Raw genomic sequence first — 14,417 nt, 5'->3', positions numbered from 1 at the left:
CTGATTGAGGAGGCCTAGTTTCAAATCTTCTCTCAGACATGAAACTCAGTCATTCCTGTTCTTTCATTAAAAAATTAATAAATCTGTTGTCTTGTTTGCTGCTTTTAGTAAAGTATTTAAGGATTTTGATAGTGGGTTGCTTTCAAGCTTGGACTGAGGGCCACCTTCGGAGTTATAAAAATGAAAGGATGGGTAAAAAATATGTTAAATACACAATACATATTCACAATTTAACTCAAGAGAACCCTGGGAACTACCCAACCATTTTCCAGAAATACACACCTGCGTGTTGCCACCCTGCTAGTTTGCCATGATGAGACTGAGTTTCTTTGTTGTGACTTAACACAATAAAAGGTGAACTGAATGGGGTGCAGATTCTCCTTTTCCCAGAATGCTGAACAAAGCATTGGAGAAACCTGCAAAACTGGTTTTGTGCCAGACTGCAAAAACTGAAAGTGTGTCCTTTACAGGAATCGACCAACACACCTACACGAATTGGTGCAATCTCCCACTGTCACAAAAGCTACTACAGCTCATGGGATACTCCTACCATTCTCACAGGAGGTGCCCCTCATCATCATGGTACCCTCCCCTCGTCCCCATTCTTGCCTTTGCTGTGCCAGTATTTGGAGGAATCCGGAAGAAGGTGGAAGCTGCAGCGGCAGAGCACAACCACCTTCTCCTACCCAATTCTCCCTCTGGTGAAGGAAGGGCCTCTCTGGACAACCTGTTTCCTGATCAACCACCCAGATCTGCTGGCACAAAGCTTACGCGGAGGTCAAACTGTGTCTGACCTTTCTTGGGCATCTGTTCTCATTTGTTTGTGGGGCAGATATAGGATGGTGCACATTCGGCCTGGGCTGCCTGTGGGTTATTTGTATGCCTCCCTGTCAATCATTCATGCAGCCCAATCTTCCCAGGGTGTTTATCCATCACTTTCTTGGCTGCAAACAGTATGGTTTGTTTGTTTTTTAAAATGGATTTTCTGCTCTAGGGTGGCAGGACCCCTTAACCAGTGGTAGCTGGTGCCACTTGTAGTGGGGCAGAGGGAAGGGGAGTGGCCCAAACCTAGTTTTCTCCTCCTGGGAGAAGGAGAAAACTAGGAGGAGGAGGAGGAAAGTGGCAGGCAGTAATGCCACCTCCTGGAACGGCAGGTGGGCTTGGAAGAAGCGAGGCTGAGGTTGCCCCACTTGTCATCATGGACCAAACTTTGAGGTGCTGTGATGCTGCACACCAAAACTTCCTGTCTTTGTTTGAGCCCATCCCTCCAAAGCAGTGACAGTCTGGAGATCACCCCCTGGGCTGGTGGCAGATGGGAGGACCGTTTTGCGTGGTTGTGGCTGCTGACAGGACTGCAAGGAAAGCCTCCCCTTTCACCCCTTCTTCAGGTGCATCGTGGGAAGTGAGCATCATTCGCAAGCCTACCAAACCCCTAAAGAATCAAGAGAGGGTGCATTCGGAGAGCCCCAATATTTTTCACCTTGATGGGTCTGAAGATTTTGGGCTTCTTCCAGCGCAGCACAATCAAACCGATTATTGTCACTCCGTAGCAGAGGTAGTTGATAAAGGACACATAATTGATCAATGTGTAGGTGTCCCCAACAAGCATGATGACCACTGTGGCCAGACACTGGGGAGAGAAGAAGAAATGGAAATGGAAACGTTACTGGAAGAAAAGCAAGGAAACCTTCTCATTTCTATGTTTTATTTATTGCGACTCCCTGGACAGGGCATACTTTTTCCATCAGCCCTGAGGCTCTTCTATGTTGTGCACACACTGTGTATTAAAAGCATGCCTGAAAAGTGCGCAGCCCCAGGAATCTTGGGTATTGTAGTTGGCTCAAGCTATTATTCCCAGCACTCTTAACAAACTATGGCTCCCAGGAATTTGGGAGGATGGGGAATGTGCTTTAAATGTGCACTCAGCAATTCTCTCGGAAGTTTGACAAGCTTTCTTTTTGGCACTAAGTGAAGGCTTCAGGGGAGGATGGGATATAAATTCAATAAAGAATAATGATTCTAAGGAGTATTTCTTATTTATTGCTTTTATTAAGTTTTTTGTGCTGGGATTTTTCTGCTATGTTATGTTGTCCGACCTGGAGAGCTGCACATACATAAAACTTTAAACCTCAACAGGGTCTGGCTTGGTTTAACGCAACTTCCTATTGTGGGATGTAATCCACTGGGAGCAGTTCAAGTACAACATTCCTTGCTTTGCTAGAATGGACATGCAAGGGACTGTTTGGTCCAGCCAGTCAAAACTTCCTGTTCCTCCTGGCCTGGAGCATCCTTCCTTGCATGTGACTAGTAGGTGGGCGTGACCTTTCCAGACCTGGTAAAAGGCCAAGTCACACTGCCACCTTTCTCTCTTCTGCTTCCCTTTTTGTCCTGCAAACTTCCTGGACTGCTAGTCTGCAGTCACTAGGTCAACTCCCATATGGGGTAAACCTATTTGTAAACGTTTGTAACTTTAAGCCTAAAGCCTGCCTTCAGGGATTGCACTGTGCTCTGCCTGATCGTGAGCAAAACTACTTTTTGTTACTTATGAATAAGACTGTGGTGTCTTTCTTCTTTTAGGAGGGATTCAAGGGGTCTTTACCAGGAATAATAGAATCTAGATATCCCACCTTTCACTCCCCTTAAGGAGTCTCAAAGCAGCTAAGAATCTCCTTTCCCTTCCTCCCCCACAACAAACACTCTGTGGGGTGAGTGAGGCTGAGAGACTTCAGAGAAGTGTGACTAGCCCAAGGTCACCCAGCAGCTGCATCTGGAGGAGCGGAGACGCAAACCCGGTTCACCAGATGACGAGTCCACCGCTCTTAACCGCTACACCAAGTTGGGTGGAGGAGAGTCCTCTTGGACCCTGCTTGCTGGTTTCCCACTATGAGGAGAAGTTGCAGGACTAGGCGGGCCATCAGTCTGATCCAGAAGACTCATGTTATGTGATTGCAAGAAGGGGAGCAGGCAGGCAGGGGTCAAAGGGAGGGCAGCCCCCCATCCTCCTTTCAGGCAAGCAAGAGGCATGACTGCTGCCAAGGGTGACTTCCCACCAGCTAAAAGCATGTAAGCAAGGCAAGAGGTGTGACCAGGGGAGAGACAGCGCTGGGCAAGGTCTTGGCCTGGAGGGCTGCATTCAGCCCTCAGCCAGAGGTTCCTGAACCCTTCTTAAGAGGTTTGCTATGAAACAGACACACACACCTCTTAACATGCACTCTTCCCCCCATGCTTATCACTGGGATGCTCTCAGAGGAATCTGTAAGCCACAAAAGCTGGTATCGGGGGAATAATGAAGCACCTTGTCATTTTATGCATGTAAACCCCTGAGAAACCTATTTGGGCACAGAGTCGTATGTAAAGGAGAAATACCCACACAGACAAGAAGGGCTGGGATCGGGGTGCAGTGTTGGACGTGGATCATGGCCAACAAGCTGGGCAAATGTCCTTCTCGGGCTCCGGAGAAACACAGTCTAGAAGGAAAAGTAAAACTGGTTAGTGGGATCAGGAGATCATCAACTGCATCATGGAGAGAGCAGCTTATGTTCTTCATTTTCTTCTGGCTACTGAAAGATTTGAAATCAAACAGAGATGGCTCAACAAGGGGAATAATAAATAATAATAATAATAATAATAATAATAATAATAATAATAATAAGCTACTTAAGGCTGCCAAACTGACCTCAAAGGAACTAACGTCTGTTTACCGTAGTAAGTAGAGAAAAAGACGATAAGAAAACAGGAAATATAAACCGCCCTGAGACCTGCTGATATAGGATGGTATATAACTTCAATCAATCAATCAATCAATCAATCAATCAATCAATGTTCCACCTGTTGATGCATTTGGGGGATTTGCATGTAAACATGCAGCACACCCAGATGACCTGTTTATTGGCCATTGATCCTGATTTCCTTGCACAAAGTTTGTGGGGAGGTGAGACCATGTTGGCCGTTCATTGAGGATTCATCCTGATCAGTTTTTGCAGGAGGTTTCACAATACTGTGTCAGGGCAGTGTTACATGAGCTAGTTCCCAGGATGATTTAACCATCAATCCCTCTTCCCAGGGCACTCTTGAGAACTGTAGTTCCCTGAGGGAAATGGGGGTTGGGGTCCTAACAACTCAGCACCCACAACAAACAACACTTCCTGGGATTCTATGGCAGGAGCCATGTCTGTTGAAAGTGGCCAGACCCCGCTTTCAACGTGTGGTGCAGATTGGGCCTTGGCATAAGGCAGCTTTCTGTGTTCTTATGTTCCTGTCGGTTTTTTTGTTTCTTAACATAATGGAGTGGTTTAGAGCAAACTGCAAATTCTACACCTAATTTTTACCTCACAGACTTAACCCCATATACACCACCGCGAAGTGATATGGAGGAAGGGCAGGACACAAATAAGATAAGTGAATAAATCTGTCAAAAGTGACCCACAACAAAGACTCAGAGCTAGCCAAGAAAGCAAAAGGTTTCCCCTCACCCATTCCGGAAAAAGAAACAAAATCGTACTTCGTCTAACCTTGATGAGGTAAAAAGGTATCCGTTTATTCCTCCAAATGTAGACAGAGCCACAGAGACGGGCATAACCCACGAAAAATAGCCCAGTAACTTTTCACCAAATGTCTAAAGCAACAAAAGGCAGAGAAACTGAAACATAATACCACACGGCACAGAGCAGGAATAATCGTAATTAAAAAAAGGAAAAAACGGGGTGGGGAAGGAAAGGAAAGGTCCAGGGGCGCTTTTACTTACTACCGCCACAGCGTTGGAAGACAAGAGCTCTTGGGGTGACATGGCAGTGAAGTAGGCGATATTGGTGAAGGTGTAGACAAAGGTCACCAATGGGATGGAGATGAAGATGGCACGAGGTAGATTCCTGGCATTCGAGAAAGGAGGAGGGGGCAACAAAAAGCATTAACAGGCACACATAGGGCGGAGAGCGCAGATCCGCACTGGATCTCTTTCAGCGCAGCGGGATGAGGTCAGCGGGCAAAATCTAACCTAAAACCTGTAGGAAAAAACTTTCTGATGGTGAGAGCTGTTCAACCGTGGAATGGACTCCCTCAGAAGGTGGTGGAGTTTCTCCGTTGTTGGAGTTTTTCGTGCAGAGGCTGGGTATAGAGGCCATCTGTTGGGGATTATTTGAGCTGTGGTTCCTGCCTTGCAGAGGGCTGGACTAGAGGATCTCAACAGGACCCTTCCAACTGTACAATTTTGGGATTCTGCTAGTGGATCAAGGCTTATTACACATGGTGTTTTATTCTACCATCGGTGGGGACTGAGTACTTGGCGGTTTCCCCCCCCTACATAGTCCGCACAGGATCTAGATTGATTGTGTATTTTTGGCGCCATGGAAAGTGCTCGCTGATAAACAGTGTTTTGTTCCAAAAACAAAAGCTCACTGCAGATTCATTCTGCATTACCTGCAGTGTTTCCATATGGAAACAGATGCAGGCAGCCCTGGCAATGCGTGGGGTGGGGGTGGGGGCGTGTGTGTGTGGGTGTGCCTATCTACACCTTCCTAATAATGTTGTGGGTGGACATATACCAAGTTTGCAATCCCCACTTCTGCCTTTACTCGCCTGGAGAAGCAAAGGGTGTTGGGTAACCTAGTCAAGGGGTTCGTTTTGCAAATGTGTGTCAAGCAGCCATGCCCACCCTTGTGGCTGGAAGGATCTGGAATCTGGAACTGAAAGCAGCACAAAGTGTTCCAGATTTAGAAGAACTACATTTTTGTGCTGCAGACAGGCTAGTGTGCCCACAGCCTCATTCATTCTTTATGGCTTCGCTTGGAATCTCATTCTAGCGCTGCTATGAAACTGAGCCTGGGGCTTTTGCTACTGACAGGCAAGCCATGGCTTTAAAAAAGAGAGGGGAGGGGAAGAAATGGTGCTGCAAAAAATGCAGCACAACCAAAAAGCAGGGCGCATGAATATTATAAACATGCAAATGGTACATCAATGCAAAAGATGGGAACAGAAAATATTCTCATGCAGGGATGCCAGCTGACACCAAAGGAAGCCATGAACACTCCCAGGGCAGGCTACACCCCAGAGCCAGCCCTTGGATAAATTGGGCCCTGGGGGAGGGCCGCTGGGGTCAAGTTTGCAGTATCACCAACTTCTGTGGCTTCTGCAGGATTTCAAAAGAAGAAGAAGAGGAGTTTGGATTTGATATCCCGCCTTTCACTCCCTTTAAGGAGTCTCAAAGCGGCTCACATTCTCCTTTCCCTTCCTCCCCCACAACAAACACTCTGTGAGGTGAGTGGGGCTGAGAGACTTCAGAGAAGTGTGACTAGCCCAAGGTCACCCAGCAGCTGCATGTGGAGGAGCGGAGACACGAACCTGGTTCCCCAGATTACTAGACTACCGCTCTTAACCACTACACCACACAGGCTCTTGCAGAGTTAGCGGAAGGGCTTTAGCTCAGTGGCAGAGCATTTGCTTTGCATGCAGAATGTCCCGGGTTCCATCCCCAATGGCATCTATTCAGGAAGAGCTAGGAGAGACCCCTGCCTGAAACCCCGGACAGTCTTTGCTGCCAGTCGGTAAAGACAACACTGAGCTAGATGGAGCAACAGACTGACTCAGTGTAAGGCAGCTGCTAATATTCCTAGAGGTGCCTATGAAAAGGACCCAGAGTAGACCCACTGATATTAAAAGACCTAAGTTAGCCACGCTCATTAATTTCAGTGGGTCTCTCTCTCTTTTCAGACATGTGCAGAAAGGCAGGTGCTAGGACACACCACGGATGGTTTTCCTCCTAACCCCAGGTCAGACGGGAAGTGAAATACTTGCCTGCGAGGATCAACTAATTCCTCCGTCACATAATTTAGGAAGTTCCACCCACTGAATGCAAAGGAGCCCTGAAGGAAGGCTAGCGCCAAATGCCCCACCGAAGGGGTCATCCAGAAATTGAAGGCATTGCTTGGCAAGAGTTCTTCGTAGTTTCCTACAAGCAGAGCATAATGCAAAAGTTAATTCAGACATGCATCTCAGCGCCCAGCCACCCCCTCATGCAGTCAATATGTTAGAAGAGCAGGGGGACATGTCCCAGGGAGAAGCAGAGGCCTCCTCTGGACAGGGCCAGTCTCAGCTTCTTTGCTGTATGAGATGAAAAGACAAGGTTGCCCCCTTGCTTAGTCAGCCTCCCCATGAGCTACTGCACAGGCTGGAAACACTTTGCATTCTTAATTTCTGCATGCCAGTAAAGAAAGCCAGCAAATCTGCTCAAAGAAACAGGGAAGGACAATCTTGCAGTATAGCTGCACAACATATTTATAAAAAAAAGTTTAGTTGTCCAGGCTTCCCTAATCCTACCATTAGGCAGAGGGAGCAGCATTGTGGGTCTCAGTCTGAGGACTGAATCCCTCTCAAAAAACCCTGCTCCTCAGGGCTACCTGGAGAAGGGGTGTGGATGGGACACCAGTTTACTTCTCTGGTACAGTTCCAAGCAGGGGGACAATAACAAGTTGAACCCTGTGCTCATCATCTGAAGTCCTTTTCCATGGGCCTCCTCTGAGGGAGGTGTGGGGGGTGGCAACATGAGAAAGGGCCTTCTCTGTGGTGGCTCCCCATTTACGGAACACTTTGTCCAGGGAGGCAGGCCAGGCGCCAACCTTATCTCTTATTAGGTGCCAGGCAATATATAGATGTAGATGTAGATGTAGATGTAGATGTAGATGTAGATGTAGATGTAGATGTAGATGTAGATGTAGATGTAGATGTAGATGTAGATGTAGATGTAGATGTAGATGTAGATGTAGATGTAGATGTAGATGTAGATATAGATATAATTGATGCATTTTAGGTTCTTTTTACACCTGTTTTTAATGTATTGGTTTTTGCAGGTTGCTTTGAGTTTGCCATTCTGGAAAAAGTGAAACAGGGGCAACTACAACAACAACCCTCAGCTCCATCAGAGTGAGTGGGCTCCGTTTGCTAAGAAGGGCTTGATTCCGCTTGATGACATTCTCACAATGTCATCCTGGCATTCAGGGTTCCTGCATTAAATACCTTTGAAGATCTGTATGAAGCCCACAACGATGATCAGGCCCAAGGCGAGGAGTTTCCCTGCAGTGAAGATATCCTGGATGCGGGTGGCCCATCGGACGCTGGAGCCATTCACCCACGTCAAGAGTGCTGGAGAGCAGGAAACACAATTCCGTCCAGAGAGAGGTTTGTGCCACGTGCATCAAAGATCAAACCCTTTTATTTGAGCTTCTTATTTTTGAAAGAAGACAGAAAACGCCTAGACATCTAAAATGGGCTATACAGTGGAACCTCGGTTTTCAAACATAATCCGCTCTGGAAGACTGTTCGGCTTCTGAAAATTGTTCAAAAACAGAAGCATTCACTTCCAGGTTGTTGGCATTCGGGTTCCGAATTGTTCGGCTTCCGAAGCGTTCAACAACCAAGGTTTCACTGTAGCACTAAACTCCATTTTATTTGTTTGTTTTTAAGAGAGAGAAGGGTTGGGAAAACCAGAGGATGAAGCTGCGGATCCAAAAAGCAGCCTGGGCTTCATTGAATGAGTATTGTGTTTATGTACCCCTCTCACTCCTATTATTATTATTATTATTATTATTATTATTATTATTATTATTATTATCATCATCATCATCATCATCATCATCATCATCATCCCACCTGGGACTCAAGGTGGCTTACAGATCAAAATACAAAAGCACAGATGGAATAGAAAAATGCTAAAAATGTGTTTTTTTTTTATGTTAATCTTTGAAAAGTAATTAAATACCAATAAAACTAAAACGGCACCAGCCCTTTCTTGGTTGAGGGTGTCTCTGCTGGAGAGTGGCCCTCTCGGCAAATGTCGCTGGAAGCCCAAGGAAAAGGTTGCTGATAAATACTCACATAAACACACCATGGAAAGGACTCTGGAGGCATTATAGGGAGGGATACAGTTGGGAAACACTGGCTGGAGGACATAGTTTGAAAAAGTCAGGGCGATCACAGCCAGGCTGGTGGGGTACATGATGAGGACTGCGCTCCATAGGAGGAGAAACCTGAAGCCAAGAGAAAAGGAAAGAAAAGGAGAATCACTAGTTAAATGAGACGGCACAAAGAGCCACGTTGGGCTACCGGCTCCTCCAGATCGGGTCATCCTGGCTGGCTTGCAGCAGCTTCCCTGGAGGTCAGAAATGAGGTAGCTATCGCCTGGAGTTCCTCTCCAGTTCTCATTTTTGCAGACTTAAATTCACTCCTCCACATTTCCACATCAGTTTGCTGATTCAGTTTCTTTTTTCAAAAATTTACAAGCTTTTTAATGTAAATTTCTCCTAGTAAACACATTTTTGAGTGCAGTTTTGCCACATACATGCCACTTTAGAAACAAATTTCCCTAATATAAAGCATTGGGTATGAATCAATGCATTCCCATGCACATTTCCCCCCCCCCAAAAAACATGCATTAATGTGTGCTTTGCTGGGCAGGAGAACTGTGCTGCAACATTCAAGGAAGTGCAAATTTTAAGGGGAGCTGCCTTTCAGTTCATGGTCTGGCTCAAGAAGAATCTGGTCCAAAACAAGTGCTTTCTCATTAAATTACAAATCAAATTGATTTTCTCCCCCATCCCTATGTGGAGGTCAGATTGATAGCGGTCTTTACTGCACATTTGCTCTGCAGCGTTTATGGGGTAGTTACATGCCTCCACCTGCATTTTCTTGACCTTTAAACGTCTCCCTTGCCAGATGTTCATTCATCTCACACTTCCCATGCATTTCCCCATCATATTGCAAGCTACCAAAGTCTGTTGCTGTTGTTTTTAAAAGTAAATTTGTTATGGAATGGCAACAGAGTGCCTTAATCCGCTTTAATCTCACAAACGGAAAGTTCTGACATGCATTCAAATCCCTCCCACAAAATTTTGAGAGTCTGGAAGCATCCTGGACAAGGGACTCTCCGATTCTCATAACAACAATCACAATCAGAAAATTGGGGGAGCGGGCAGCAAAACTGCACAGCATTCCTCCACCCAGGTTTGCTTCAAGCTCCCCAAGGGCAGAGAGGGACCAGCAGCAAAGCTCTGGGGAACACCTCCCCATGCCCTCAATGAGTTGGCAAGGGCTTTATCTTAAGGAGAAGTGCTTTCTGAAGCTCCCCTGCTTTCTGAAGCTCCCCAACAACTTTGGTTGGCCCTCATGCATGTTCACTTCACCAAACCTGGCCCTCTTTGAAAAAAGTTTGGACACCCCTGCCTTAAGGGAAGCCTTTGCAGAGCCTCATGCCCCCCCCCCACAACCGCATTGTAGGGACAGCAGGAGGCATTTTACCTCAGGTGCCGAAATGTCTGGAGCCACCCCTGACTACAAGTCCCTGATTTTCTGACTCCAGTCAGAAAATTAGACTCATCTTTTCTAAGTGGCAGCAATTGCAAGCCAATAATCATGGAAGGCCTCCTTCAAGTGTTAGTTTCAGGTGGTAGCCGTGTTGGTCTGACGCAGTCGAAATATATAAAAAAATTGTCCAGTAGCACCTTAGAGACCAACTAAGTTTGTTCTTGGTATAAGCTTTTGTGTGCATGCACACTTCTTCAGATACCACGAAAGCTTATACCAAGAACAAACCTAGTTGGTCTCTAAGGTACTACTGGATGTTTTTTTTATATATTTCAAGTTTTAGCATTACTGAAGGATTTAAAGAAAGAAAGGGGGAACTGGCTCCTCCCCGAGCCAAATCTGCTTATGATGCAACCCCTACTAATCTTCCTTTCCCCTTCATTTTTAGAAATAAAAAAATAAAATAAATAAAAATAAGATTAGGCAGGAATCTGAGAGTCATTACTGGAGCTGGGTGGTTTCATAAAACAGCTATTAAATGTGCAGGTTAATTAACTTCTGATCTGAACAAGATTCTAAAAGTCATTTTTATCGGCCAGGAAATGTTTAAATGGAAAGGGTTCCGGAAAAGTGACCACCTTTTAGTTTTTGTATTAAGGTTTTTGCTACAAGGAGGGGGAGAACTATGTCCTCGAGTTCCTTGGAGGAAAGGTGAGGTACAAATTATAACAATAAATAAATAAATCTGTACAACTGGAAAAGCATGAAAGAGAAACGTGTATTTCCTTTATGGAATTACTCGTATTTTTCGCTCTATAAGACGCACCAGACCATAAGACACACCTAGTTTTTGGAGGAGGGAAACAAGAAAAAAATTATTCTGAATCTCAGAAGCCAGAACAACAAGAGGGATCGCTGCGCAGTGAAAGCAGTGATCCCTCTTGCTGTTCTGGCTTCTGGGATAGCTGCGCAGCCTGCATTCACTTCATAAGATGCATACACATTTCCCCTTATTTTTTAGGAGGGAAAAAGTGACTCTTATAGAGCAAAAAATACGGTAACTACCACAAAATCTGTTTTCCACCCCAATTTTTCCATTCCCGCCCCGCCCCCGGAAAAAATAGCAACCCCCGTCCCAGCAAAACTAGGTGGAAAAAACCCAGATGTGTTCCCTGGCCCAACACAGTTTTCCCAGTCTTCCCCCAGTCCTTCACAACTCTGTGCTCATCCCAAGGGCAAGTGATGTCAGGTCCAGCTCTCTCAAAAACTACTGTCCCTTTTTAGCCTCAATAAAAACAGCCTTGTGGAGACAGGGCAAGGTTAACACGATCTCCCTGTTGAGTTATTGCTGGCCTGAGGGTGGAGCTGAAACCTTTGTCAGCCTAAACTTTTAGGAAACAACGCAGAGAGCTTTGCCGCTTTTTATATCTCCATGTACGACTCGTCGTTTTGGCACTTTCTCAGATGCAATAAATATCAATTCCTGGGAGGCGAATGGCCCTGAAAATGATCAAGAGTTGCCGGCTTTCTTCTGGTAATCTGTCTTTATGCAGGTGCTCCCCTCCCCTCAGCAACATTGCATCAGCAGTTCAGGCTGTAACAAGAAACTCCCTAGCCACTTCATTCAAACACCAATCAAAGTAAGGATGCTTGCCTCCGAACATGAAATAGGGTGTTTGGAAGAGGATTGTGCCAGGAATGGCTGCTCAGGCCTCCATGGCAACAAGGGAAATCGTGCAGCCTCAGGGAAGCTGGTGCAGCACAGTGTGGGGGTTAGAAGCCAGGAAGTCCTGGGTTCAAATCCAGAATTCAGTGGGAAAGCAATGATGCTTTGCATGGCAAAGGAATTCAATAATAATAATAATTTTTTTGTCAACATTATTTTATACGTTAAGGGACTTTTTGCTCAATTTGATATTTTACAGGTAGTTATTTTATATATTGCTACTTGCTGTTATTTTTATTGATCACAGTTCACTAGATTTAACGTAATTGCTGAGAGCGAATTTCTGTTTCATTATTGCTTGCTGATACTTTGAGAGTCGGTTTTATTGTGTACCAAGATTTTCTAATGGATTTTTGAATATTGCCTTATTTGATATAAGCCAGGGGTCAACAAACTTTTCCACCAGGGGGCCGGTCCACTGTCCCTCAGACCATGGACTATATTTTGAAAAATAAACACCCTGCAAGTTGGTCCTGCGGCTGCCTCTGGACATGGAGGAGGAACGCACTCTGCACGCGCTCAGGAGTGCGTCTCAGCACCGCCCACTCACCTTGGGTTTGATCCCCGGCATCTTTCAGTTGATTGACAGGTGGGCGTTGTCTGGGGGGAAATAGAGCACCTGGTGGGCCAAGACTGACCCACTGGCTCTAGCTTCCTTGCCCCCTTTTTAGCAAAATATTGCCAGCTCCCTAGGCATCCTCAGCGCTGTCTCTTCCAAAGTGCTGGACCCACCACAGTCGATTGCTCAGGGGAGCGAGGAGCATGTGCCAATATAGCCCTCCTTGCAAGGTTGCCGTGAGGATGCTGTGAGACCCAAAAGATTAAGCGTCATGCTGCTAAAGCGCCACTTACCCAGCTAATTCACCGAAAATCTCAGAGACGTAGGAATAATCCCCTCCAGACTTCGGGATGGTGACTCCTAACTCGGCGTAACACAGCGACCCGAGGGCTGCGATCCCCCCGCCGAGCACCCAGATGATAAGGGCGAGCCCCACGGACCCCGTGTGCTCCAGGACTCCTTTGGGGGAAATGAAGATGCCGGAGCCAATAATGTTACCTGGGAGGAGCAGAAGGCGTAGGAGAAGATGAGTTAATATATAGGCATATCTTCTCATCTCGCTACTCTAGTATGCTCAATAACAACAATAGCAATAACTTGAAGAGGAGAATTTGGATAGTACTTGGCAGACGTATTTTTCTTCAGCTACACCAAAGCCATAAGAAGCTGCCTTCTACCCATTCAGACCATTTAGCATGGCCAGACCATCCATGAGACAGGCTGAAGCAGGTGCCTCAGGTGGCAGAATCCAATGGGCATCTCCGCAGTCACAGACACCCCATTGCCGGATGAGCAAGGAGAAGCGGCTGAGGCGGCCTTTGGGTTCTGGTATGAGATCTTGCGAGAGCCTCATGAAATATCGCAAGAGTCCCACGAGATCTTGCAGGGATAGCACAAGATCCCACAGAGCTCTCGTGAGATCTTTCCAAAATACAGAAGCCGTGACCCCAATAAGCAAGGCTTTGGCAGAGGCAATAAGGAAGGGTGTGTGTGAATATCTGGTGTTCGTGCAGGGCTGCACCTTCCCATTTCAGCAAAACAGGATGGACACATAGGTGTCAATTTTTCCCTTTTCTTATGAGGAATCCTATTCAGAATAAGGGGATTTTTCTTTAAAAAAGGGAAAAGTTGACAGCTATGGATGGACCACCCTTGCCATTTGGGTCCATCTAGCTCAGCATTGTCACCATCGTCACCATCAATCATATTTATATGCTGCTTAATGTTCAAAATCCCTAAGCAGTTTACAAAACAACAACAACCCCACAGTAAGGTAATGTTGAAAAAGAATAATGTACATACCACATTTAAAACTCCGAATGCAAAGAGATGCCTCAGTAAAAGCCATCAATAAAACAGTAAATAATAAAGCAGAACGATGTGGCGACCAGTTTAAATAGATAGGTCTTTAGGTAGTATTTGATGATGATGATGATGATGATGATGATGATGAAAGCTTGCCGCTGTTTCTGTTTCATGAACAGCACATGTAAGGGTGACTGACCTTTGGCCATGCTGTCTGGTGCAGATGAGAGCCTAGCAATAGCTAGACTTGTCAACAGTGACTGGCAGCCATTCTCTAGGTTTTCAGACAGCTTTACCTAGATATGCTGACGACTGAACCTGGGGAACATCTGCCTGCAAAGCATCTGCTGTACTGCTGAGCTACGGCCCATCCCACTCTGGTATCCTCCTAGTGCTTCGGATCTGACACCCATCAGCTCCAGTCAGAATAGGACCCAGCCCTATAATTCGCCACTCCCTAAGCTGGACTGACACCAAAATCTGCCATAAAGGAAAGCCCTAAGCAGACAATAGCTATTGAAACAACTATTGGATGCT

At 46.0% G+C, this 14,417-nt stretch overlaps 1 protein-coding gene across 1 annotated transcript in view; it reads right to left on the bottom strand.

Moving 5' to 3' along the window:
* SLC7A10 (solute carrier family 7 member 10) overlaps positions 1-14,417 on the bottom strand; it is a 47,945-nt gene that overhangs the window by 8,337 nt on the left and 25,191 nt on the right. The window contains 8 exon segments of the mRNA XM_081871066.1: positions 1,481-1,630; positions 3,371-3,467; positions 4,512-4,615; positions 4,745-4,868; positions 6,790-6,943; positions 8,008-8,133; positions 8,866-9,017; positions 12,869-13,073. Coding sequence (XP_081727192.1) covers positions 1,481-1,630; positions 3,371-3,467; positions 4,512-4,615; positions 4,745-4,868; positions 6,790-6,943; positions 8,008-8,133; positions 8,866-9,017; positions 12,869-13,073 — 1,112 coding nt within the window.

This window comes from Podarcis erhardii, assembly GCF_964252035.2.
Source record: "Podarcis erhardii genome assembly, chromosome: 7".
Lineage (NCBI taxonomy): Eukaryota > Metazoa > Chordata > Lepidosauria > Squamata > Lacertidae > Podarcis > Podarcis erhardii.
The sequence above is the reverse complement of the archived record's forward strand: the minus strand, read 5'-3'. Positions and strand labels throughout refer to the sequence as shown.